The 27854-nt window shown below is 43.1% G+C and overlaps 1 protein-coding gene across 6 annotated transcripts in view; it reads left to right on the forward strand.

Annotated features, from left to right (window-relative positions):
• The window catches only part of LOC135367473 (dedicator of cytokinesis protein 9-like), an 83408-nt gene that overhangs the window by 51524 nt on the left and 4030 nt on the right, over window positions 1–27854 (forward strand). For all 6 annotated transcript variants that reach the window (XM_064600776.1, XM_064600777.1, XM_064600780.1 and 3 more), the window contains 18 exons: window positions 6728–6906; window positions 6982–7210; window positions 10687–10831; window positions 10888–11006; window positions 12434–12500; window positions 13606–13659; window positions 18765–18868; window positions 19254–19507; window positions 19602–19658; window positions 20270–20395; window positions 20514–20634; window positions 20701–20909; window positions 26632–26689; window positions 26746–26855; window positions 26922–27044; window positions 27149–27262; window positions 27319–27465; window positions 27518–27731. In XM_064600776.1, coding sequence (XP_064456846.1) covers window positions 6728–6906; window positions 6982–7210; window positions 10687–10831; window positions 10888–11006; window positions 12434–12500; window positions 13606–13659; window positions 18765–18868; window positions 19254–19507; window positions 19602–19658; window positions 20270–20395; window positions 20514–20634; window positions 20701–20909; window positions 26632–26689; window positions 26746–26855; window positions 26922–27044; window positions 27149–27262; window positions 27319–27465; window positions 27518–27731 — 2430 coding nt within the window. The remainder of the gene's footprint in view (window positions 1–6727; window positions 6907–6981; window positions 7211–10686; window positions 10832–10887; window positions 11007–12433; window positions 12501–13605; window positions 13660–18764; window positions 18869–19253; window positions 19508–19601; window positions 19659–20269; window positions 20396–20513; window positions 20635–20700; window positions 20910–26631; window positions 26690–26745; window positions 26856–26921; window positions 27045–27148; window positions 27263–27318; window positions 27466–27517; window positions 27732–27854) is intronic.

Below are 27854 nucleotides of genomic sequence, written 5' to 3' on the forward strand. Positions count from 1 at the left end.
ATCAAACCCAGCCGAGGACGGTAGCAACGTGGGGTAAGTAAACCTTGCTTCCAGCGCCGAGAGATTTCCGGTCCATGTCAAAAGAACCCCAGGTGGTCAAAATTATGCGCAGTCCTACCCTGCGGCATGTGCAACATGTCGCCACACTGGGCAGAGAAACCTTGCGTGTAACTTCACAGCACCAGTATTATTATAGCGATGTGCTTTCGTGTATCCCAATGTTTATTAAATATATTCTGAACAAAACACACCACACACAAAAAAAAAAAAAAAAATTGCGGGTCACCTCAATGCTCCTTTAAGACACCTCACTGTAGGATAAGAGTTTCCCTTTCTAGACATGAAAGTCTTCATGCGTTGATTAAAGACTTCCTTTGCTGGAGCGCAAATCTGGGTCTTCCGGTATTGTCTAAGCAAAGCTACTGAATGGCATGTCGTTACCCTTTGCACCGCAGGTCTGCACATACAGTATCACATAGGGTAATTGGATGGTGGTACCTATTCGGGTAAAGTTTGTCTTCTAAGTTGTTCTTTAAAGCAGTGTTCGTTTTCACGTTGCGGTAACAGCTGAAAGCAAATCTGTCTCAGACGACACATACGGATGAAAAATGGGGTGGCGGGACCCTCAGAGCGAAAGTTCAGGGGGTGCAGGGCCCCCGGAGTGAAATCTTTGGAGGGCGCCTCTCCTGCCCCCCACCTTCCGACACCCCTGAACATAGGCATCCAAAACCGTTCCCAAAATTGTTGCTGGTGGTCCTACTAACAGCCATTGACTCTTATCTGACTTATGGGTCTTGTAAGTACAAGGTGTAGCATGAAAAATGATTATGAGAAGGAAAGAAAAATTAATGTACAATGCTGGTCATCATAATGGCTCTTGTAGGAAATTATCAGCCAGTACATATGACGTCTTCCGTCTGCTAGAAATTTAATGCTGCGTCTGTTCCACTCTGTCATGTGGAAAGCTAAGGAACCTGGTCTCTAAGTTGTACTTTGATGACCCCCATAACTGAGGTCTACGTAGTTATATTCCTGTGTCATTTTTGTGGCTGCACCTTGTAGTTGGTTTGTGAGCAAAGGTCCACTTCCTCTGCATGCTAGGTGTGGAATGCATTTAAAACTCTCGGAATGTATTGCATGTCTATCGGTAATTTCAAATACAAGTATGAAGCATTTAAATAATGTTGGAGGAACATGTTATGTCAAAGAATGTACAGCTAGTACAACCATGTTGAAGTGTCTACAGAATATTGTCCTTCCTGTAGAAATAAAGGGCTTGTACACTTTGGAGGGGTGTACCATCCCAATTGTGCTGCTATAATTCTAATGGCATAAACAAAATTTATTAGTAATATAGGAATAGACTGATTATTTTGAGCTCTTCTCACACGTAAACAAATTTCGAAAGACGTTCGCAAATCTGTTCCGTTAACTGTGCCTCGTAATAAGAAAGCCTTGCAGTGGAAAGGCTGTATTTGGCACTTTAAGCAGGGGTTAATAACACTGAGTTATAATACTACTGGCTTGTTATTAAAGTATTTATAATTTATTATTCAGTATGTGATGTACCAGTAAAATGCTACCAATGCTCCATTTAAAGGGACAAACTCACACAGATTGTGTGATTCCGGAAGAGTACTGAAATTTTATTCACATGTACTATACATGTTCATTTTTATTTGTTACATATTTCTGTAAAGGATCTGTGAAAGCAGCATAGATGCAGTTTTTACTGGATAGTTGGACGGCCAGGAAGACGTTGACTCCAAGAGAGTATGTAATTACTAGATGACTAATCACCTAAAATTAATTTATTTAGAGGCTTTTAGGCAAAATGGGAGATGGCAGAATGGGAGACAATTGTTGTTGAAAGCCACTCTATTTCTTTAAATCGTGAAATGATCACATACATTGTGATATCCTCCTCCAAATTTTGCTGTGCAAGGTGAGCCGAAACTAAAACTGCGCACATCCAGTGCACGTTGAGAACATCACCTTCACTGTTAGCAGCTTGCCTGGGCCACAAAGCAGTTGAGCAGTCCAGTACATCAGCACCTAGTTCAGTCATCTCCGACATGAATGAGGGTTGTGCTTGGTTTCAGCTCATTTGCAAGCAAAATTTGGCCATGGATATTTCAACATATGTGCTCGTTTGAAGATTCTAAAAAAAAAAGGCGTTCAACAAGAATTCTTTCCCATTTTTATATCTCACTTTTGCCCGAAAGCCCCTCAGACCATATTTTTTTCGAGAGGGTGTCCCCCTGGCCGTATAACCCACCTGCAGAAACAGTATCAATGCTGCTCTCATACTTTTTAATAAAAAATCTAACAAATAGAAGGAAAAAAAAAACACCCTTTAGATACGCAACCATGAAACTTTCAGAATAATGAAATAGTTTTGGAGAAATCTGCAGAAGTATTCTGTAATAGCAGACGCCAGATGTTGAGAGCTTTCATAGGTTTGCGATTTTCCGTAAAACCATGAAACACATTGACATTTTACCGAATAGACCAGTGGGTGGGCCTATACGAAGAACTGCCGTTTGTAATCTGGGTGACGTGCATGGTGCCCTGAACATCCTCGTCCTCCAAGGCTTCCCTCAAGTCCAGCTAAATAGTCTGTTTTGTTTAGGTCAGTGCACTCTCCTTTTTCCTTTCAAGTTTGCCATTGCTAAAGGATTCTAGACACCCTGCTTCCTATGTTTTGAAGGTTGTCTCCTCTGGACAGCCCAATAAAATTTCAAACTTTCAGTTTGTCTTCTGCTTTTTTTGAGGGACTCGTACAATTATTTTGAATGGAATTTATTCCATTAAGTTTTTTATTCATTTTTCAAGTACAACATTGGTGCAAGGAGGAAGGGAGTTGCCTCAGGACAGAAGCCGCCGATAATTCGAACAGAGACTGTTCTTCTTCTGGGCTTCTCTGGGCTCTTCCGGGCTTCTTCTTCTGGGCCAAACCCTAACAAAGCAGTCATTCACTCCGGCCGTAAAAGCCCGTACGGAACCTTTCTTCCCTCCAGGCTGTTGACCCACAATTCGCATGAACCTTTAAACACGTCACACCTAACCCTTTAAATACCATGCCAGTGATGAGGACGGTGCCCAGAAGAAGAACAGTCTCTGTTCGAAATATCGGCGGCTTCTGTCTTGAGGCAACTCCCTTCCTACATTCTACTGGTTCGCTGGATTTCTACCCATCTACATTGGTGCAAGAACTGTGTGGTGCCTTAGCCGAGGCTAGAAATGAGTTTACAAACGACAAATATTTTAAATTTGGCTACCGCAACAGGGACCAACAGCTACATTATCAGTAGAATATATAACAATATACAGTAAGGCTGAGTCAGTGTTTCAAATTAAAATATAATCATCATAGAAAGGGTCGCCAGGAGCATATACAGTAACATTACTAACATACGCATGTTAAGATATTGTAAGCCGTTGTTTTTGTTTTTCTTTTTATTTGTAATTGGTTCCCAACTCCACAGTGATGGACAATTCAAGTGCCATAAACAATCTTTGCAATTAGAAGATAACATTGTGCTCAGTGTGTAAACATGGTTGTTACGAGCATGAAATGTGTACCAGATTATTATACCTGTGGCATATTAAACATCCCCACTTTTGCACTGTTAATTGCTGCACTGTTGCATTAATGCACTGTTGTTAAAATATGTAGTACATTGTGCAGTATCCTGGAGTGACCACAATATTTTGCAAACATGATAATTCTTGCAGCCCATTTCAGTTAACGTACTAACTTAGATAATTCTTATATGCAGTCCCAAGTTTCTAAAAAGTAACCTTTAAAAAGTAGCTACGTTGCAGTTACTCCATGATAGAAGAGCCACACCCAGACATGGACGAAGTAGTAGACTCAAGACAAACACCTCGCGTCTACTGCTTCGTCCTGTCTGGATGCGGCTCTTCGAGCACGAAGTCTTATGGACTACCCCAAATTTCTACGCTCACGAAGTTGCAGTGAGTTACTACACAGGAAAAGTAAGAGAGTTACAGGTAGAATTACTCTGCATAAGTGGTAACTGGGGGTACAATACAGAATACCAGTGTTAACTACACTGGTCAGGTTGTCACAAATGTCTTTTTCCTAAATTTTGAAAACACAAAATAAAATTATCTCATCTACCTATTCATCTTTACTTGCCAAAATATTTGTTCATGCAGAAATAATATTTAGAGCAAATATTCAGAGCAGGTTCAGGTCTACTCTTAGGTAAACTAAAGGCAAATTCACGTGGTCAAAATATGGCAACACTGCCTAGCACTCGGAAATTTCTAGCCTGGCACCAGGTAACGTGACAGTTGTCTCTCAGAGATGAGCACCCAGATGCTAGCCATTTCAGTTGATAGGATCACACTAGGGGCAACGCGAACGCTCATGTTTCATCGTCTGCTAATCATGGTTACGCGCATTGTTCGTGTTACGATGATGGCGGGAGTTTTCTGTGAACAGTGGCGTGTACAACTTTCTGACAGAACCAACAATGGAAATGTTTCAGAATGCTGAGGATACACACCGATGCAGTAACGAAATATGAAATATTTTATTTATCAAATACCATAGTACAAGTGCTGTTTGGGACTGCAAGGTAAAACTTGTAATGCAGGTCCTTCTAAAGAAAGCAAATTTATACACGTGTGAATAATTAACGTGTCGTGTGGTCTGTGTAGTTAACGCCTGATATCTGTAGATAGTTCATTCAGTCATACTGTAATGCTCTTTGTGGTAAATGTAAGAGACGTGCCCTTCTTGACTAAAGCCCTTTAAGCATTCTGCTCGTTACATACCTCTTCTTCACAACACGATCACACTGTTGTCGCCGCTACATCTCCACTTTTAGTCTGAGTTCAAGGGGAAGGAACACCACTTGGAAGGCGTTTATGAAGCACAGCTCATTTTCCTCGATATTGTCCTCGATGCTGTCATCAGTTAGGGAAATAAGGAGGTAATAGAAAATATTGTTGACTGTTTATGGAACAACCGAAGTCCGAAGAACGGGAGCCGCCATGTTCTCAACCACTGAATCTCCTGCCCACTTGCAATTTCTCATTGCTACACGGAAGTGTGGTCACGACTGGTTTAAGGCTGGGTGAAAAATGTGCTAACTTGCAAAATCCTAGTGCTCCGAAAGCATCAAGAGAATGCACGTTCTCGCCAGATTTGGAACAAGAGAACACATCTGCTCAGGACCTGGCAGAGAATGCGCATGAGCTTTTCCATGAGCGCATTCACAACGAGTACTGCAACTTCTCCAAGAGGGACCAGAATGACGTACAGTTGAGTGAAGTTCTTTGGAGTGACCTCAAAATTTCCATTCATGAACCAGATGTCACTGTCGTTGAGAAGACGGAGACATTCCTCAGTTCCGAAGACGAGCAGCCGCGTCTCAGCCGTTGGTCCATTGTCAGCAAGCAGAAAACATTCCGGTTTAAAGCCACTTGTCATTTTCCATTGGTCTTCAATGACTCAGGTTTTCTGGATCTGGCGGGTGCATCAAGGTGCGTTGCTGGAGGATGCTGGAGGACCTATTCAGATTGTCCTCAGCAGTCATCCGTACCTTTTCATCCACAGTGAGGTCTTGTAGCACCAGTCTCACGACACTTGCCGGATTCTCATTTGAGGCAGCCGGAATTTCTTTCGTTCTGTTCCTTGCTCTTGTAACACTTACTGCAGCGTCGTCTGGCACATGTCTGTGCGCCACGCTAACAACATGTGTCCCGTAGTTTTCAATGACGGCTCCCTTACACTTGTCACGCTTGACACATCGCCACCGAACTCCAGCTCTGAGGACTTTCTACTTGGTGTCAATGAAGCAGTCAAGTACGAGTTTCATTGTCCCTTTATTAGATGACAGATATTCCATTCTGAAAAATAAAGCACCTTTGTGTCAGTATCACCATGTAAATGCAGCAGCAAATGAATCCTTAGACGGTAATTGTGAACAGACTTACCTTCAAATTACTCCTTGAAACACGTCGACCCTCATTTCTCACAACAGAATAAACAACAATAATGACAGGATGCTCAGTAAACGTACTACAACAAACTGCGGTCTGAATAGCAGGCGATCGTAACCTCAACTCCCTTATTTTACTTTTTGGGGAACTCCCGGTAGCCTCTCCATAGGGGACGTTTTTTTTGGGGACATTTGTTCCGGCTCCCGTGAACAATTAAGACTAACAATATTTAGGCCTTACGAAGGCCCAAAACAAATGATCTGAGATACGACAGTTGTCAAAAGAATATAGGAAACGGATAGGACTAATATTGTTCCCCATGAGTCTAACGAAATATCTGATCAACTAAAAAAATTGAAATCTATATGAAGCATGAACTTTTAACGCTCTCAACCTTAATATTCTATGTTCTCTATCATTCGTTTTTACAAGTTGTCAGTTTGTGTATTGTGTGCTTCCACTGTATAGTCTAGCCTACTGTGATCTGAAATTTCGGCAAATTTGCAAATTGTGGAGCTGTTGTCTGCCACAAGCAAACAAACCAGTTGGCTTAAGCAGGCTTCATAGAATTGTACACCTATGTTGATAAAAATAACATTATTATTATTAAGTCGCAGAGGAGTGGGTTCGATTCCCGGCTGTCATTGAGTTTTCGTCAACTGCGGTCTTTCGCGTCTGAACCATGTCTTCTTTGTTTTGTAACCATGCATTTTGTGCTCTCTAATTTTGAGTGATGCTTTCTCACCAGATTATGAAGCTGAGTATTGTCTCTCAGAAGAATTCTGTCGCAACCACTTCCTTGTTGGTGCCTTGCTCCTGGAGCTAAGAGCTGCACTTACGGAAGTTCAAAAAGTGCGCCAACGTGCTATTGGTGTCATCTGCAACCTGTTGGCCAAGCATGCATTTGATGACCGCATACAGGGCAAGGTAAGACAACAGGTTGGAGCCAAAAGAAGATTTTACTTAGCTATATCCAGATTAGAATGGTGAACATCTGTGTAGGCTCAGCAGGCACGAGTGGTGTCACTCTACTTGCCACTAATATCCATTCTACTGGAGAACATAAATCGGTTGAATGCTTCCGAGGCTGCGAGGAAGGCAAGCTCTAACTCGACCCTAGTGGAAGAACCTCCTCCCAGCAGCACGCATCGTAACACCATTCACTTGGACGGTCCCTCTTCGATACGTCATAATCGTGACTCTAATTACCTGTCAATCATAGCGGGACAAGGTGAGCTCAAGCAGCCTTCTTAGAATATTTATGCTAGATGAGTTAACTTTCTGCAATAACGTGTCTTTCACACTATGAATAGGATAAAGTTGCCAAACCAACCTAAGAACGTACTTTATGTATAACACTTTTCACAGTGATGCAGGAACGCCAGTTTTTTATGGGGTCATTACATATGTGGAGTGATAAAACTGCACTATTTTTTAAAATCAAAAGTGAGTGAAATAAGGTGCTCTTTTTTACACAGTCTGGTTGGTCCAAGCAACAAGGTCAATATAAACGACGAGAATTAGCCGAGGCATGCTACCGACATGGAAGACACCTTTTCCTTGAGTTATGTGAATCACAAGGGTTGTTCAAGGTTGACAGAGACTTATTTCTTGCAAGTGCAATGCAAAATTTGGGAAGCATCACAGTACATCAGTTTTATAATGTATTCACCATGAGCATCTAGACACCGCTGCCATCGCTGTGGCAACTCTTTGATTGGCAACTTAAGGGGAAGCCTTATGTCACCATATGTCGCCATCCCATGCTGCTGCTTTTTTATCTCTGGGGTGAAATAATGCATTCGGGTTTCATCACATGGGATGATTAGGGCCTGGAAATTTAGGCACTGAAAATGATGGAAATTGGCAGGCGTTTGGTCCCTCAAAAACACCACAATAAGCAATCAAATGCAAAAATAGGCACATTAATCTGGTACATGCTTTTGCTTTGTGGATGTTTCAGAAAGCTCCTTCTGGGAAAGCTTGCTCGTTTAATGGCTCCTAGAACATGAATGATGACTCTGCCATGAACCACGCTATACTGAGTAATATTTTGAGCTATCTGTCCTCGAAGATCTTGAAAGGCCAAGAAAGGCCACATCTTTTGATGAACTACGCATGAACTCCTTCTAACAAACCAAGGTACTGAAGGAAACCAAACGCAAAAAGGAACAAAAGGTGCAAGCACGCAGAAACGAAGAGCAAAATGCTCTTCGTTGGATTGTAGCCTGAAAGGTTCACCAGCGCTTGCACCTCTAAAACAGACTGTTATGGCATCTAAAAATGTTAAAAAAGGCTACAATCCAACAGACTAGATAAAATGGCAGGCAACTCCGAAAATACCGTATTTAGGCGTTTATAGGCATTTACAGCCAAATCCCTAAAAATCCAGGCTAGGGCCCGGATTGCTTCAGCAAGAGCTACAGAACATGCTCTCACAAAAGATTACCCGACCCTCCAATAGTCCCTGGGCGTCTCCGGTCGTTCTGGTTAGGAAGAAAGACGGCAGTGTCAGGTTTTGCGTTGACTAACGAAGGCTCAACAAGGTAACAAGGCGTGACGTGTACCCTATGCCCCGCATCTATGACGCCCTGGACTGCCTCCATGGGGCAAGCTACTTCTCTTCACTCGACTTGCCGTCCAGGTATTGGCAAATCCCCATGTCTGAAGACTACATTGAGAAAACCGCACTTGCAATGCCGGACGGCCTCTATGAGTTTCTCCTGATGCCCTTCGGCTTGTGCAACGCGCCCTCTACGTTTTAAAGAATGATGGACACTGTTTTGCGGGGACTACGATGGCGCATATGCCTGTGTTACCTTACATCTCCTTCGTTAATTTGTTTCCTTCGAATTGAAATGAGTTCAGCAGCTGCTCAGAGACTGCCATTTGTGTTCCCTTCTGGTCACAAGTAGGGTTGCCACCTTTCGCAGTGAAAAATACCGGCTGAGGGAGAGGAGGTGGACCAGAGGGAAAGTAGGAAAGGCTCCTGGGGAAGGGAAAGTGGGTTAGGGGTGGAGAGCACACAGAGAGAGAGAGAAAAAGAGTAAGCATGCTCGCTCAAGATAATACGAGGAAACATATGTGCCTGCGTGTGGCTGTATCATTGATGCTAGAAATTGTTATAATGACTCACTACACTGGATCGTGTTGGAGCAACTGGCTTGGACTGTCACTTACTTTCAAAAACTCGTCGACGGAGACAAACCCTTCTTTGCAGGTGGAGATCTCATAATGGTCGTATACGGCCTAAATTCTAGCTGGCTCGACACAACCACCAACAGCTTTGCACACCCACTGCTTTTGCCCCTCTGAACACTGGACTTAATGAATAACAATGATAATAATAATACTAACAATGAATAATAGTAATAATAATAATAGTGAATAACTAAGAAAACGACTGGTGACTGCGGAGTTCGGTGTGTGCTCCAGATGTCTTCAGGCTGTAGTGGAATGTTGAAGCGAAAACCCCGTAAAAGCCCCTATGAAAGATTTGAGCCACAAATACCGGCAAAAAGCTGCCGGTATCACCTGCCTACCGGCAACCATCAGAGCGAGCAAATAGCTGGCAGTGCCGGTATAATACCGGCCAGTATGGCAACCCTAGTCACAAGTGAGTTGTTGGGCGAACCAATTTTGCACAGACTTTTCGGAAGAGTAAGTGCTTGTGCCGATACTAATTTTATGTTGAGCTGCAGTGTCCTTGTTGGTTCTCGAGGATGACTTGCCGAATGTCTGCGATGTTCACTGTCGTGACTGCAGTCGGACGAACGTGTCCATGTGGTTCATTCGTCACCATATACCGTCCTTCGCCAAACTGTCTACACCATTCGCACACAATTCCCCTTCACCTCGTTTGTTACCCATACCGTGCCTGTCATCTTTGGAAAATTTGAGCTGGTTTGAGGTTCTCCTTCACAATGAACTTGTTTTTCCTTCGCTGTTCCACAGCTCCAGACAAGCTGGTCACCGCCATGATAGCTGCCACAACTGCACATGCTGCTGACCCAGGAAGGATTTCACTTCGTCCTCTGAAAGTTTTATTCTGTTACATTTACTCACTGATTTTTCTCGAGCAAACGTTCAACCGAGGTCAACGGTCAGCACTGGCTAGTGCTCGACCTTGAACGACCCTTGTATTTGAAGGTCAATTTCATACAAAACCACATGTACAATACAATATGGAAAAAAAAGACGTGTTTTGTGTGATGGGCCGGTCTGCAATATTTAATGTTGTATAACAAAGGTCGTCACAAACCTTTCAGCTGTACATATTTTGCACTATTTGTCATATTTGCTTTTTTTTTTGTGGTAGAAATCGACCAAAATTGGGTTAATAGTGTTTTACTCGTGGTGTGTTTAAAGTCCCCTTGTACTATCTCTCATAGAGGTTTTTGTGCTCACTATTTGTCCACAGTTTTGGTGGGTGTTAATCTCTGATGAAGCTTTGCTAAGATGGCACAATAAGAAGTGACCAGTGGCACCTCAAAGAAGTGTAGTTGCTCCAGGCGCAGCTTAATGCTTTATAGTGAGTAATTGGAACGGAGTGAATGTACTCACATAAAATTTTAGTGCTTGATACGTGCTTGATACGTCATCCAATGCATAGTTAAGCTCCTGAAAAGCTGTATACTCTGTTGTATCCATCAAGACAAACCCAAAACTTTATCTTGGGCAACCCTGTATATTTGGTCTGCATTTCAGTTCCTCTTCCACAATCTGGAGTGGCCAGTGGATCGAGCACTTCGCTGGACAGTGAATCGTCCGTGCCTTCCAGTTTGTCAGACATAAAAAATGGCGACACCACAAATGGCTTCACCCGAGAAGTCATAAACAAGGGTCATGTTAGGCATGTTACCATGAGGAAACTTCCTAGCGTGTGTTTGTGACACATCTTCTGTTCAGGTCCCAGTCTTTGCCATTTGCTAGTCCTGCCCGGCCATTGAGGTATGACAAGTTCGATCCGGCAGAGATCAAGGATCTCCTCGTCTGCTTCTTGTACATTATCAAACAGATGAACGAAGGCACGTAATTTTATTCTTACTTTATGCATTCCGCCATCTTGTAGGCCTAAATCTTATTCCAGTTGAGTGTTTTCTACTAGCCTTTTCGTTATTACGAAGACATAGGGCCTTGTGTTATCGGGTTTTATGTTTTGTGAAAATGTGGGATAATAATCGTGTTTTATTTCATGGGCCATGAAACAGGGTAAAATCGGGCAATATCCGGGCGGAAAACAATAGAGTGCTTCTCGCATTTTGGACGGACAGAAGAGGCGGAACAACTCTGCTGAATGTTTAGTGCTTAGCATTCTCCAGTGCCCGTATTCTTGTTTGAAGTTAGTTTTTGGAATTTTTCGGCTTTTACCCCTAGTGGTGATGATGCAAATCGGAGGGTAACAACGTATTTTACCGGGTTTAACCCTAAAACACAAGGTCCTACAAATACACAGCTTGCATGTATCATTATTATGCTGCAATCCCTTTAATTCAAACTCTGTTAATTTGAAGTGTCACTCACGTCCCATCAAAGTTGTGAGTATTGGAATGGTGGGGGGAAACACCTGGTAATTCACAAACACATGCGTTTATTAAAGAGAGATTTTTCTACCACACCGGACTGACCTCTGGCCCGGTACTGCGCTGATCGGTGAACTGCTGGCATGTCAGAGGTCCTTTAAGCTGCTTCCAGACAGGACCATTACTTATGAGGGCAATAGTTGTTTCGGAGGAAAGAGGAACCAAGGAACGAACCTCCATAATGGTGTGCCCGAATGTGACTGGCACCAAACAGTGCCACTTTCTCTTGGTCGGCAAAGCAAGTAAGCGTCACTGTTCTAAGGTAAAACAATGCCTTACACGAAAAGCTGTAGTGGCTGTTGATATGTTACGAGTATGACAGCATGGTACTTTTGCGGCGACTGTGCTGGAGTTTGTGAGTAAGCTGGAAACTGTGTTGAGAGAGTTGCGACTGAAGAAGCAAACGCATATGACAGATTGTTTTGAGCCCTGAGATGTTTTCATACTTGCCTGTGAATAAATACTTTTGCATATGTACAAGCCTCATGTTTTTCCTGTCTCCTAGCATCCCATGACAAGTCTCCGATCCAGCTAGTATGTGCTGCCAGAGCGACTCCGTTTATTTTAAACTGTGCTTTATTCAAACAATTTTTTGTCCCCTTCAGGTTTGAATTAATGAGATTGCACTATATTTTTATCTTAAAAGCTATATGGTCCACTATGCATGTATAGCAACAGAATCTTTTCCCAGTTGTTGTTGTGGTTATTATTGATATTTTGCAGTGCCTTTTTCTGTTATTTTTATTAACGGTGGTACTTGACGCATGAATGAAAGCGTGAAAGGTATTACAGGCTTCAGAGCCGCACTAATTTCAACAGTGTGTTGACCCACCAATTTCAACTAGTCTAAAAGCTCTTCACTCTTTGCACAGATGTGTTGATTGGATGGTGGCAGCAATGTGAAGACTGTGACTTACTTGACTTCTTCCATCTTCTCGAGTAAGTGCACGTAGAAACTTTCATGTGATATTCTCTAGGACACAGGGAAAGTATTTTGCTTGATCGCTCCTGATAAACTCATTGCCTGACAAACTGCTCATTTTCTTTAAAGGATGATGACAGGTACTATCAATCCTATTAATCAATTGGAGGACCCAAAATTCCCCAGTTTTGCTCATAGTAATTGTTAAGGCCCTCGGTTTTCTGCTGCGGCAAATTCAAAATTCCACGGCACTGACTTGTAAATTCTGCGATTTTCCAAGGCGAGCAGTGAACAGTTGCGTGAAATGGGAAACACTTTATTTTCTTGGATAATGTGGGAACAAAAAATCTTTTATAAAATTACACATTCAAAGCACTGTTGTGGCTTAGCATTACATACATGATATCTTGTGTTCTCGTCTGATGCGGTCTGTCTCCTGCAATCATTTTATGCCTGCCGAAAGATCTTTCAGCATCTACAGAGTTTATAGGAATTTTATAGGAAGGAGTTTACAATACATGCCCTGGGGAAGTTACATCTTTAGGACACCCTTTTTTTTCTTCTTGTGCTGTATGCATTATTTAGAAGTTTAGAACTTTTTGAAGGCAACCTCCCAGATATATCAAATCAAAATCCCCCACTGCCTCCGCACAATAAACTTGGGCTAACGTTATCTTAAGATAAACTACAATCTGTCTGTGTTTGTCCCGCAGCATAAACAATTTCGTAAAGTAGGCTTCAGTTTTGTAGAACAGGCTTCACCTCATGCAGGGAAGCGTCAAGTGAAGCCCACTTTCGGGAGGTGTCGTTCGTATTTGGCGAATAGTTGAACATCCGGAAACCCGAATATTGGGTATTCAATTCAGGAATCGAATACTTTGAGTGATTAATATTCGATTCGAATTCGAGAACTCTAATATCCGCACACTCCTAAAAATAAGGGATTCCGTGAAATTCTGTGCCAGATGAAGGATTCCGCGATTAATTCTGAATTTCGCGAAATTTCGTGGAATCGCAGAAAACGGAGGGCATTAGTAATTGTAGACAGCTGGAAATGACCTTTTTTTGGAGTTCTAGCCATGTGTAGCCTTTGCTATGATGTCCTTGTAAAATCTTTTGTAGGCTTTGCCTTCACCAGTTTAAATACATGGGAAAGAAGCATATCTTGAAAGGAAGGTAAGCACAAGGCCACTAAAAATATAATACCAATATGCTTAATATGTATTTTAGAGCCTTATTAATGAACAAAATACAGAAACCGACACTGAAGATCTTTGTTTAAGTTTAATTTGTACAAGCTTTCGCCTGGAGATCCACGCTTCCGCAGCTACAAAGTGACACACATAAGTATATATAGTATAGACATATACACGACTAAACACACTGCTGTACAAAGAAAGGGAAGGGGAAAGGAGATATGGTGCCACATGTCTGTGTACAATGAATTGCTGGGCAGACGGATAAGTGACCTCTAACAGTTTAAGAACAGTATAAGGTGTTATTGTGTGCAAAAAGGCTCGCCAACCCAGTTTCGCGGAAGGGGGGGTCAGGAGTATGGGAAACGAGTGGCCCAGAATGGACAAGAGGGAAGGTTACGAATGATCTGACTGAGAACCAGACGATGCCTGAAGCGAAGATTCAAGACTTGCGCACAAATAAATATAGATATATAACTATTAACTTTACATAAGCGGATATAACGAGCCAGGACTAAGAATGAGACCATTTGGTCTGGCTAGTTAGTTAGTCCTGGCTCGTACATTCCCTCTCCAGAGAAGGACACGTATTATTTGCATTCATCTATAACACTTTACTAAACTCCCTGTCTGACGTTTTTTTTCTTTTTTTTCTTTCTAAAACCATTAACTCATCAAGTTTTCAGGTATGGTAAATCCTCATTAGGACGAAATAGTAGCCTTTTTATAATAACTTTGTTCCATATGTTACCATGTCCCGGTCGAAACAAATGCATTTAAAAACTGGATCATTTGAAGTTCACTGCGAGTCTACTCCACACACGAAAGTGTGGAAGCCCATACAGACAGCGATCGGAGTCAGGAGTCATTGCACCGCTTGCCATTTGTTGCCTTTTGTTACGCTAGGTATTGACATACATACGCTTATGGCAATGCTGTTTACCTTCAGAGAGGTGAAGAGAAAGAGGGTGAAAGCCCGATGCATGTTGCGTACGCATCTCTTAGAATACATTATACACACATGGCCTATTTCGCTGTTGCTTTCTTTTTTCTTGTTTATGATGGCATTGCTGAAGCCCATACGGAGATGCTGGTCTCTAGTGCAGAAAGTCACCTTCATTCGAGAGGTGGCAAAGGGGCGGGTGGTCAGAGTCTGAGATTGCAAAGGCATTCATTATTCTCGTGTCAACATTGTAAACCATCCTGAAGAGTAAATAAGATGTGCCACGTGGGTTTAAGAAAAGTTCCTCTATCAAGAGGAAGCATCTTTCTGATTCAACGCCCTGTGATGTATAGGCTGCACTTCTAGAGTGGTTGAAAAATGCTAGAGCTGCAAACCTGCCCATCTATGGTCTCATACTGACAGCAAAAGCTGAAGTGCTGACTTTGCAACTTAATAAGCAAGACTTTTAGCACAGCAACAGGTAGCTTGAAAGATTTAAGAAGTGTCATTCTCTGTTGGCGATGGTTGTGCGTGGGCTGTCAATCACGAACTGTGTACACTTAGTGAAGGAAAAGGCTATTTGATCTGTTCGAGCAGCATGCAGGCTAAAGCATCTATAACCTCAACGAAGCAGCCTTCTACAAAGTTTTGCTGAAGCACGTGAACTAGTTGCATTGCCTGATATTAGGCAAAGCTGAAAAGGGAAGGTGCTTTCGAAATGTGACAGTGCCAAAAGACTGCATCTACAGAAGTTACAACGATGTGTGGATGATAACGACTGCCTTTGAAGACTGTACGTCTTCTGGATTGGACGTTCGCAGCTGTGGAATACAGTCTTGTTAATGTTGACAACTCTTCCACGGCAGAATTGAAAATGGGAAGGCTATCATGTTGGAGTTCTTACTGGCAAATATGACACCTGTTTTGCAGCCCGTCGATCAAGGCATTATCGAAACAATGTGAAGGCTATGTCGTAGAAGCCTTCTGCGATACATACCCACTGCAAATGACAGCAGCAAGTGCTACAGCATCGCTCTGCTTAGTGCTATCCACTTACTAAACCATTCATGGGAGGTGTTGGTGGTGACCAAGATAGCTAATATGTAGCGGAAATTGTGGTAAAGCCTACTTGCGTAGATTTTTTTGCTATCAGATGCCTATATTAAATCATGCCGCTCAAGCTACCGGAAACTAGTGCACCGATCTGATAAAGTTCAAAGTACACTACTGTGTGCAACGGAAGGTAACGAACTGATGCTTGAATAGTGAACTATCCCTTTAAGAGGCATTGATGGCGCAGTTTCACCAACTGCAGATTTTTAATAATACCCTTTTATTAGTAATAGTGTGTATCGTGCGCCGAGATTTCTGCACATATCAGACGATCATCTGAAGCAGGCAAAATTAGTCCACATTCCGGAAACTTCAGTGTTATGTACTCATGATGACCATAGTGAGGTAATGCCCTGAATTATCACAAAATACCAGTGTCAGTATGTAAATTAAGGCCACAACTTTCCTGACAGGCTACAGGTGAAAAGGAAATGTAGCGGTGTATGTTAGAAATGCGCAGATGCATTGAACACTTTTGCACTAAGTGCCTCGGACCGATCATCCCCAATATTAATATATAATTCTTTATTAATTACTTAAGTAATCTCTGTGAACTACAAGAATAGGAAATTTCCTAATGCGGTTCAGAGATATGCATGGCAAAAATATTGCAATCGTTACAGATCGAGAGGCCCCGTTTTTTTGGCAAGATTGTAAGCCAGTGTATTCACATTTGCCTCCAGCATGCACATACCTGTCACGGTTACCATGGAAGAGACTGTTTTTTTCTTCTCTCTTAACTAAATGAGCGTTCTCCAAAACAGAACGTCCACTGTTAATTATGGATTTCCTTATAAACTTCGTAGTTGTTGAAATTCGGCACTCTTCAGTGCCACATTCGTTACTTCAACACACAGGATGGAGGCCTCTTGTGCAAACATCCCCCCCCCCACATATCGCCAGCATCTCCGCAAGAGGCACAGAGCAGAGTCCGCGGCATGTCACCTATAGTTCGCGCACGGTGCCTGCTCACTCAGGTTTCATTTGGAGGTTTTTGTTCTAATGCACTTCCATGGAATTTCTGCAGAATTTCAGGGCTCTTCTCACAGTGTTTGTGGCTCTCCCACATTTAACGAACTACCGCTTGTATCAAATTTATTGGTCCGTTCATTTCGTTATAGCGAGGGTCTACTGCATTTTAGTGATCGCTATCAAAGTCGTCGTCATGAAACAACAACCAGTGTTCCACTCAGATGAAGGAAAACAAACACATCCATAATAAAGACCAAATCACCGTGATATCAACATCTGCTTTTTCACTTCATGTTCCTACACGACACATCTCTAAGGGCTCTAAGAGATATGCTGTTAAATGTGTTTTCTCATGACACCTTGTGGTCATGTACGTGTGACTTATGCAAATAAACCTAGGTCGCATTTGCACATGTAACGCATTGACTACTAGTCCGATGAACTTCCGGTGGACATACATCAGCATTTTCGTAAGGAGTATATTCATCATCACGTCATGGTCTAATTTCTGCACAACCCATCATATCACATCATCATAAACCATCATTCAACTTCAAAACCTATTACACCATGCAAAATCTATTATTGGAGTTCAATTTCAGATACCATCACGGTTTGAAGTTCAATTCCAGTGAGGGGTTCTCTAGTCGATGATGGGGTTTTGAAGTAGGCTGATGTAAGTGCATGCGCTAGCGCTCGATGTGAAGGGGGTATATGCTGCTCACACGCTGGGGTAGTTATGCAATGTTGTGCCGGTTTTTGACAGCCAAGAGCTTGAAGGCACGCATAACAGCTTGCATGTTCTTGTGGCTTCGTACGGCCTCCCTTTCTGATGCGCCATTGTTCACACATGGCACATTGGGCATCAGCTTCAACATTGCGGCCCATCTCAGCATTACACGATTTCTTCTGACGTGATGCTGTTAATACATTCAAAATAAACCATCACGAATGAATTCCCACTCTTGCCTGTTTGTTATTTGCTGTCTATGTACAACAGACCTCTCGTCCACACTGCCTTCCTACTACTGAACTGAGCAGTTTGGTTTCCTTGAGTGCGACTTTATTGATGATAAATATCTAAGAAAAAACAAGTGCATGTGTTGCCTGACTGAGCAATGGTGGATGCCACACACGCACACAGAACAGATAACTCCCCAAATATATGACTAAAGCCATACAACTGGCATAAATGAGGAAGCAGTATTAGCTTTAGCATAAATAAAAGGTGCCATGCAAGAGAAGACGAACTTGCTATTGTGGTATTTAGATCCAAATCACGTAAGCAAAACCTAAGAACTGCAATCTAAGGAGACACAACATTTTAACAACGTGTCTAGTAAAACGCACTTACACAGACCCAGTGGGAACACTGCTGAATGCTTATAAAATGTCTGATTCCCGTGGCAATTTTTCAAACTGAATTCTAATGATGGGTTGTGCAGCCTGCGCTGTACAGTGCACACATGCCATGTAATCATTTTTTGCTCTCTGACATGGTCTTGTTGCATGGGCTTATGGCATGACGAGCACAAACGGAAACACGGTACGGACACAGACAGGCCGCTCGTGAGGCCATACTGCAAGGTGGACAAAAGTCCTCCAAAAAGCACATAGAGCATTATACACCATCATAGCCCTTCATTTATAGCCCTATAGTATATCGTAGCCCTTCATTCAGCGTAACAACATCACGTCATTCTCTATGATGTGATGGTGAGTGAGAGGTCTGTGGGGTTGTGTGATTTTACCAAGCATTTCTGTTCTTTTAGTTTCTGAACTGGTAGTAACCCTGCTGTCAACAGAACTGTCTACAAAGACCTTTATGCTGGCATTGGTATTGGTATTGGTTGGTTTGTTATGCAGAATGTAATCTCCATGATTTTACTATAGGTGTAGCTCACATAAATGTGTCGTCCTGCGCCACCGCAAGTCCATCCGGAAAGCAGGCAACATGTTACTCGTGTAAATGCAACCTAGGTTTATCTGCACATATCCGTACCATAATTAGCACCATAAGCCACTACTCTAAGTGACTCTCTTCTGGTACATCAAAGGAATCAAGGGGCACAAAGTAAGGCGATGACATTGCCTGCTAGAACAGCACCTCCATGTTTCGCTCAGCGTTGTAACAGCACCTACAGTGAAAATACTGCAATGGGTAAGAATTTATGATGGATCTTGCATTGCTTTATGAAGGGAGGAAATGAAACCTTCCGTCACTTGATAAATGCAAAACTTTTGTAACTCCAAAATGATCAAGTGGAACACGAAAATAAAAAATTCAATTTTTTATAATGCACCAACATTCCGGAACTATTTACTGCTCAGATTTTTTGGCAAATGCCAAAAATGATGCATCCTAATTAAGACGGAATTGCCAAATAAAAAAGTCCAATCATAATTTTTGGACAACGTAGCCCATAAATTTCTATTAAAGAAAAACTTGACTTGTTGCCTCCCATGTCCTTTTGGCTGAACAATTGTGTGAAAACACTGAACACAGTTGACCAAGATGCAAAATCACTTCAAATTTTATTCTCTAGAAAACGGTGTGGACGATGGAGACAGCTTTTTCCGAGCACTGCTAGAGGCAAATATGGCAACCGAAGTGGGTCTCATAGCATTGGACGTGCTCGGCTTGTATTGCGGACGCTTCAAAGACATGTTGCTCTACAATGACGGGGACAACCCTACCATGAGACGTGTTTTTGACATCTACCTCTCCTTCCTCGAAGTAGGGCAGTCTGAGAATCTTCTCAGACATCTATTTGCTTCTCTACGTGCATTCATCAATAAGGTATATTACTAAAAAAAGCTAAGTGACCACTATTTACGTAAATTTGACTGAACTTAGCAAGTTGATATAGCTAAAATTTTTTCTCTGTTCTTAGTTCCCCGTAGCACTCTTCCAAGGAAGTCCATTCCTGTGTGGAAAGCTATGCTTCGAGGTAGGGTGTGCCACATATTATGGGTATCTGTGTCATACACAATGCACTATAATTAGGGCCTTGTGTTTTAGGGTTAAACCTGCCCTCCTCTCTTTTCCCCCCCTCCCCCCTGATTTCTATCATTGTCACTTGGTGTGAAACCCGAAAATTAACTCTCAAAAGTTTAGAGTCTGACACCAGTACAGACACGGGAGAACACTAAGAGCTGTGTAATCAGCACAGCTGCATCTCATAGTTTGTCTGAAACACACACTCTATTTTCCACCTGAAAATTTGCTTTGACACTCGATATATACCCATTTAGCCTGATTTTACCTTATTTTATAGCTCCTGAAATGAAATCCAATTTTTACCCCTGATTTTTTAAAGACATAAACCAGAAAACACAAGGGCCTAACTATAATATATATGATATACCTTAAGCATAACATATATATGTGAGACATAATACGATGTTACATGCCTTAAGCGTAACATATATATGTGAGACATAATACGATGTTACTGCCTTAAGCATAACATATATATGTGAGACATAATACGATGTTACATGCCTTATGTTATTACATTCCCCCATAAAAGTTAGGTATATATTCTGGTTGTTTTTAAAGCTCCTTCGCTGTTGCAACTCAAAATTATCAACAGTCCGAAATGAGGCCTGCGCCCTCCTCTACCTGTTGATGCGGAGCAACTTCGAGTTCACGGGAAGGAAGGCCCTCACCAGGGTTCACTTACAGGTACTTACTATGCGCAGCAACATAATTTCTTTCTGCTAACATACGGAGCTACGAGTTCCCTCTGAAGTGACTGTGGAAAACGTGTTTTTTAATGCATAATCTGTCTTATTGATTGCAGTTGATAGTTTCTGTCTCCAGATTGTTAGGCGAAGTAATAGGGCTCAACACGGCAAGGTTTCAAGAAAGTCTCTCAATCATTAACAATTATGCTTCCGGAGACAAAGCAATGCAACGTTCAGGTAATGCCTCTTTCATATTGTGCTATTGTATTCAATTGTAGGCCGCCCATATTCTGTGTCTCTTAGTCTTTCCAGACGAAGTGCGAGACCTGACAAAAAAGATACGGACCGTGCTCATGGCAACGACACAAATGCGTGAACATGAAAATGATCCGGAAATGTTGGTTGACCTTCAGCACAGCCTGGCTAACAGTTACTCGGCCACTCCAGCATTACGCAAGACTTGGCTAGAAAGCATGGCTGCATATCACGTCAAGACCGGCCATTTTACCGAGGTAATTCTTTCTACACATCAGCCTCGGAATGTTTTCTGTAATTTTTTTATATTTGGTTTGCATAGAAAATTATTTCTATTAATGTTTTCAGACCTTGAGCGCATAAAAGACCCATGTGAACAATATTCTATATACATTCGAGGTGTGGCTGTTAAATAATGAGACTGGAGTGAAAAAGTGTATTTATTACAAAAATATTCGAACTCAATTGGTGCCCCCTTCAACATACTCCCCTCCCCTATCTATACAACGTCCGACACGAGTTTGCCATTGTTGGAAACAATGCCGGAAGTCATCGGGTGCTAGCCCCTTCAGTAGCGTTGCCGTTCTGGCCTTCAGGTCGTCCACAGTTTGGAAATGTGTTCCCTTCAATGCGGATTTCACCTTCAGAAAGAGGAAAAAGTCACATGAAGCAAAATGTGGCGAGTAAGGAGGGCAGCCCAGCACAAGGATCTTCTTATCGGCCAGAAACTGCTTCATCGACAGAGCGTTGTGAGCTGGAGCATTCAGGTTTCTGGGGACAAGTTTTGGCGCAGACCTCGCGCATGTTCAACTGTTCGTGCAAAATTTGTCGTATGTTTTCTTTGTCAACATTCACCGTTTCTGCTCGTTGCGAACAATTGCATTAATTTTCTCAATTTTTTCTTATGTTGTTGTTGTGACGGGCTGACCCGGTCTTTCATCATCTTCAACGTTTCCCCGTCCTTCGGCAAACCGTTTTGTGCCACTCAAACATTCGCGTACGTGACATCGCATCATCACCGTACTCCTCTTTCAACAGCTTCAAGCACTCCCTCAGAGATTTCTTCAGTTTCGCTAGAAATTTCAGGTTTATCCCCTGCCCCACTTTCGCACTCGCCATGATTCCGGCAACACGACTCTATACCCCTCCCTGCAACAGACTCCAGCAGATAGACAACGAGCGACAAAATAATGCGGCTTGTTGGGGCTCGTCGTGGAAGGATCAAGGTTACTAAACTGCGCGTGCGTTTCCCGCTCCGTGAGGTACACTTCCTACCAGATGCCCAGTCCCGTTACTTAATAGCCACTCCTCGTACTCTAGATCAGGGATCTCAAACACGCACGCCATATGTGGCTCACGGACCCTTTACCATCAAGGAGAATGATGCTACACTCCCAAAAAATTTAATGCAGAATTGGAGATAAAATCTGATTTCCAGGCTTTGCTTCGAGCCTTGCCCGGTGTATTGCTGCCGCTGTCCATGTTAGGCAGAGTATACGCATGTGAGCGCTTCTTGTGGTTCATTGGTCTTGTGACAGTTGGTCTTTGCATGCACTTTTATAAACTGCCACCATAACTAATGTGGGGATTATGATGGTCTCATTTTAATTCTCACACTAAGTCAGATAGTGACACACTAAGAAAAATAAAGACCGAACACTTACATGCAAAGGCAATTGTATTTTATTTTTTAGGACTCCTATTAAAGTAGCAAACCCAGAGCCACACATTGTCAATAATGCCAGCTAACCGTTTCTCTCTGGTTTTTGCATTTCTTTTTCCAACTTGCAAAGGCATCAGTAGAGATGCCTTTCAGTGGAGTTTCAAGTGGACTTCAGTCGTCCTGAACCTGGCTATATCGTTTGTGTGTAGCTAATTTATTTATTTTGGTGTGTCAAGTGGAGTTTCTGAGTTATGAATTTGCACACACCGTCCGGCTCCACAATAACTGCACCGATCTTGTGTTCTGTCTATATTTTTCATTTTATGGTATATCAGGATAATTTATGGGAATTACCACCATGATGTGATCTACAGTCAATGCGGCCTGCAACTTGATTTGAGTTTGAGGCCCCTACCCTAGATCATGTTTGCCTCCCCATGGCCTGACCGACAGTAGTGGTCAATCTCCATCCACTGGCACAAGCTTAAGGAAACGATCCGTGTCTGTACTTCATTCTGGAGAGCCAGGTACACAAAACTAGGGACTGCAACACGGTGCTGCACAGGCGTTGTGGTGGCTGCATACTCATATTCGACAAATCTCTTCTGGCAGCAAGCTACGTTCCTTTTTCCCTTGATGGGTATGCCATTGCTGGCTTGGTTGATACAGGAGTTAGTGTCTGAGAAAGTTTTTCTCATACATGATGGACATGATGAAAACCAGTTTGTCTCAGACATGATGAAAACCAATGTTTCCAACTTTGGTTTCTGAAATAAGCTATCTTCATTTTTGGGATGTTGCTTTGTCCATGAGGATGTACCTATGCAGAGTTACTAATGACCAGAACACAAGTCCGAGTGGCTACCAGGGGAGGACTGGTGCACACATGTATTCTTCATCATCTCGTGTTGACCTCAGCTCATGCCACCAAGGGTGCCACAGGGCTCCCCCCTCTAGACTGTGTTAAAAGGAAATGTGGACAGGGGTGAAGATCAAGTAACGTGTTTGCTGTGAGGTGGCAGAGTGGAGTAGACGGTGTCGAGAGCGATGACAGTGGACAGCGAGAGGCACAGGGAAAGGTAGGCAGGCTTGATGCGATCGAGAGAGACAGTGTCTTGCTTGCCATTGATCTCTATACGCATACTCTTGGGTGTCCGGGGCAGAATCCGTAGGGGTCCGGTGTAGTGCAGAGTCAGTGTTGACATGACACTGTCGGCTCACGCAAAATCACGAGTTGCAGCATTTAGGTTTTTGCTGGTGAAAACTGTGCGCCATGTCGGCATCCGATGCGGCACAGGGGTGGTATGCCAAAATAAATCCTTCAGGCTTTAAACATAGTTGCTGTGAGATTGGTGAGGTTGGTCGTCTCTTTGTGTGAGGAGGTCACCAGGAAGCTACAATGGAGAACCATAAACGAGCTGTGCGGGGGCACACTGGAGATCTTGCTTTATCGAAGCCTTTATCCTGAGCAACGCAAAGGGAAGCTGCTGAGCCCAGTGTGAAGGGTTAGTGTGAACAGTGAGGGTAACCTTCAACTGGCGATGTAGCCTTTCAACTGATAGGCTGTTGTGTGGATATGGCGGGTACCTAGGAGGTTGGTGATGGTATGAACAGGGCGCATTGAAACTGTTGACCTCTGTCTGTCCTAATAGTTGATGGGCACCCGAACCTTGATACCCACGTGCTCATGAAGGCTTCGGCGATAGTTTGCCTGGAAATGTCGGCTAAGAGGACAGCCTCGGGCCACCTCGTGAATCGGTCTACACAAGTCACGGTGCACTTGAAACCTTTTTATGAGGCTAGTGGCCTGACTATATCAACATGGATGTGGTCAAGCGAGCACGTGGGGGAAGGAATCCCTGAAGCGGAGTCTTAGTGTGGCGTCCAGTCTTCGACTGCTGACAGGAGATGCAGGTTTTCACCCAGCGCTGGGTGTCTTTGTGGATGCCTGGCCAAACATAACGAAACACGAGAAGCCTCTGGGAAGCATGCACACCCGGATGGGCCAAATTGTGGACAGCATCAGAAATCTTTCTGCGCAGGGCTGCAGGGACGATCGGACGACTCACACCAGTGCTAGCTTAGCAAATGAGAGACATCGTGGCAGACGGTATAGGAACCCGTCGGAGTGTAAGCGAAGTCTGATGACCAGCCTGGAATTTGCATATCTCTAAATCATCAGCCTCAGCTGCAGTGATGCCCTCGAGTCTTACAGCACAAGGCGCTGAGATGTGCTCCATGTGAGATAAGGCATCCGCAGCACTGTTGTCAACACCAGCTATATACCTGGTTTTGACGGACACAGTACGGATATCCGTTGTGAACTCTGAAATGAAGGCGAGGTGGCGGATCTCATGGATAAGGTGATCATTGCGAGCTCTCTGGAATACATACACATGGGGTTTCTTGTCCATTAACATGTGATATGTACAGGCTTCGATAAACTAATGAAAGTGGCCGAATGATGTCTGCACATTTGGCAACAAAATTGCGGTGGAAATTCACAAGGCCAAGGAAACAATGGAGCTGACGAAGGATGTTTGGCTTCGGAAATTCCGTGATGGCTTTGACCAGAGGACGGGTACCTTCAGTAGAGACAGATGACCGAGGAATTGAAGCTCAGGCACCCCGAAAATGCATTTCTTGGCATTGACAACAAGGCCGATTTCCTGGAGTCGACCAAACAGCTGTCATAGGCGTTGCTCGTGCTGCTCGGGAGATGAGGTAAAGACGAGCAGCTCATCAGTGTAGGCTACGACAAAGTCCAGTCCTCCGACCACTTCGTTGATGAAACGTTGGAAGTTTTGTGCAGAATTTCGTAGGCCAAAGGGCATCCTGATCTACTCAAACAATCCGAATGGAGTGGTGATGGCCATTTTCAGTATGTGCTCAGCACCCACCGGGATGTGATGAGAGGCTTTTACTGTGTCTATCTTGGAAAATAGCTTAGCAGCCGCCAGGAGTTCAGCAAAATCATGGATGGAGATTGTCCTTGCGTTCAGGGCTCTGTAGTTACCGTATGACCTCCAGTCATTGGGCCCCTTCATAGGGACCATATCAAAGTATGAAGCCCAATTACTGGAGGAGGGTCGAATAATGTCCTTAGCCAGCATGTGCTCAAACCCCTGGCGAGCTATAGCAAGACAGTCACCTGAAAGATGCCGGAAGCTTCCCGTGACTGGTGGTACACACTCTGTTATGTCAAAGGCAATTGAAAAAAAAAAAAAAAAGGTCATCTTTGTGATTCACGAATGAATGTGGTCGTGTTTCACTGCACGGAACTCGTGCGTGAAAACGATGATGTGCAATGGTGGGGGTCTAGGCACTAGACAAAACAGCTAATCTCACCTCAATTGCTCACACAGAGCACCACCACCAGTGGCTGAGGAGGTTATCTACCACATGCATGTTCGATTTCACAATAGTGCATACAGATATTCACCACCTGTAGAAAGTAGACAAGACATGGGGTTGAGGTCACACCTGCTTTGAAATCCATGTCATGGTCTTTGCCTGAGTTGATGGTCAAGCATGCTTGCACCCCCTGCCTGTGGCGTAAACCACAAATACTGCGAGAAGCCACTTTGTAAATTGCATCTGGGGAGTAGTCTGTTTTATTACTTTTACGTGTGGCAGAACATAATTAGAGGAGACTATGAGATGTCTTAATGATAGGTTGTGTGAACATAGGGGCAAATTGAAAAATGTGTATCTGACTGGGTCTGATTTAGCACAACCTACATTTCCAACCTTTGAGAACCACACTTAGAGTGTCTCTAAACAAGTTTTTTGTTGCTTTTAGCATATCATGGTCAGGGGTATGGATGCCTATGAGTATTTAGCTTGACAGGAGTTATTCGTAGAGCATGGGATGTGCATTTTACACGGGCAGTAGAGACAGCCATGACAAAGTTTTCTGGCAACTCAGTGATATGTGCATCAGCATGCTGACAACATTCACGAGCAAAGAAGCAGCCCCTATCAGTGTTTCTGTGTGGCTCGGTCAGATGAAGGGGAAGGAAAATGAAAAAACTGTTTTGGACAAGAGTCGAGCCTGTGTGATTTTTGTTGCATTTGTGTTTCTGTCGCCATCAAGTAAAAGTGTCGAAAGTTGTGCTGTCTCTGTGTGCTTGTTGTCCTGGTCATTTCTTGCTGTGGCTCACTAAGCAAGAAAGAGTGTGTATGCCTGCCAGTCAATTTGTCACTAAAATCCAGCCTGCCACCTTATCACTTGTCCCTTTGTTTTTCACAGTGCTAATATTGCATAATTTGTATTAGCACATATTTAATGATAATGGTTGGATATTCTTCATTAGGCAGCACAGTGCTTCATTCATGTTGCAGCTCTGGAAGCTGAATACCTTAGGCATAAAGGTAAGGAAATTATGCTATTCTTGCTGTAAAATTCATCTTTTGTAACATCCACCCAGGTGTGTTCCCTGAAGGGTGCATGGCCTTCGAAAGTACGTCTACCAACGTCGTGCAGGACGAGTCTAATTTGAAAGATGATACGGGCATGCATGACTTCCAGTACACGGAAGTAAGCATTTATGCAATGGCACTGAATTTGCTCATTTGTCATTGCTGAATGTGCGGGATATTGCAGGACACATTGGTAGAACGACTGGAGCAGTGTGCAGACATGCTGCACAAGGCGGAACGCTACGAAATAATGTCTGAGATCTACAAACTTGTCATCCCAATCTATGAAAGGAAAAGAAATTACGAGGTAAATGGTGTCTTTATTATGCAAAAATTAATTTCTGTCAATAGAGAGTACTTGAAATGTTTCCTCCCACAGACCTTTCGATGGCATTTTTGGTTGCATTTCAGGCACTTTCACAGTGTTACAAGACACTGCATACATGTTATACTAAAATCATAGAAGTGAACAAGACTGGAAAAAGGCTGCTAGGCACATACTACAGGGTTGTCTTCTTTGGCCAGGTGAGAGCCACTATATTTGGTGGTTACATATAATTTGGTTACATATCATTTTGTAGGCTTACTTCGGAGATGATTCTGAAAAGGAATACATCTACAAGGAGCCCAAAGTGACATCTCTGTCTGAAATTTCTGAGAGGTTGCACCAAATGTTCTGCAGCAAGTTTGGGAGAGATTCAGTCAAAATGATAAAAGATTCTATTCAGGTAGAGGACACCCATCAATTTACTTGCTTCTAAGACGTTTTTGTTTCAACAGGTGAACCTGAAGGATCTGGACCCAAAGTATGCCTACATACAAGTGACCCACGTTGTGCCGTACTTCACAGAAATGCAACTCATGGAACGACAGACAGAGTTTGAGAGGCACAACAACATCTCCGAGTTCATGTTTGAGACACCCTTCACTCTGGACGGCACAAAGGCCCGGGGTTCACTTGAGGAACAGTGCAAACGTCGTACCATACTCTCAAGTATGAACATCATGTGAAATTTCTTTAGCTTTGTTTATGCACCAAAGAAATTATAAATCACATTAATTTTATTGACTACTAAGTGGTTGAAAGCGATAAAACCTCATAAATGATGTTTGTTTG

This window comes from Ornithodoros turicata, chromosome 8 (assembly GCF_037126465.1).
Source record: "Ornithodoros turicata isolate Travis chromosome 8, ASM3712646v1, whole genome shotgun sequence".
Lineage (NCBI taxonomy): Eukaryota > Metazoa > Arthropoda > Arachnida > Ixodida > Argasidae > Ornithodoros > Ornithodoros turicata.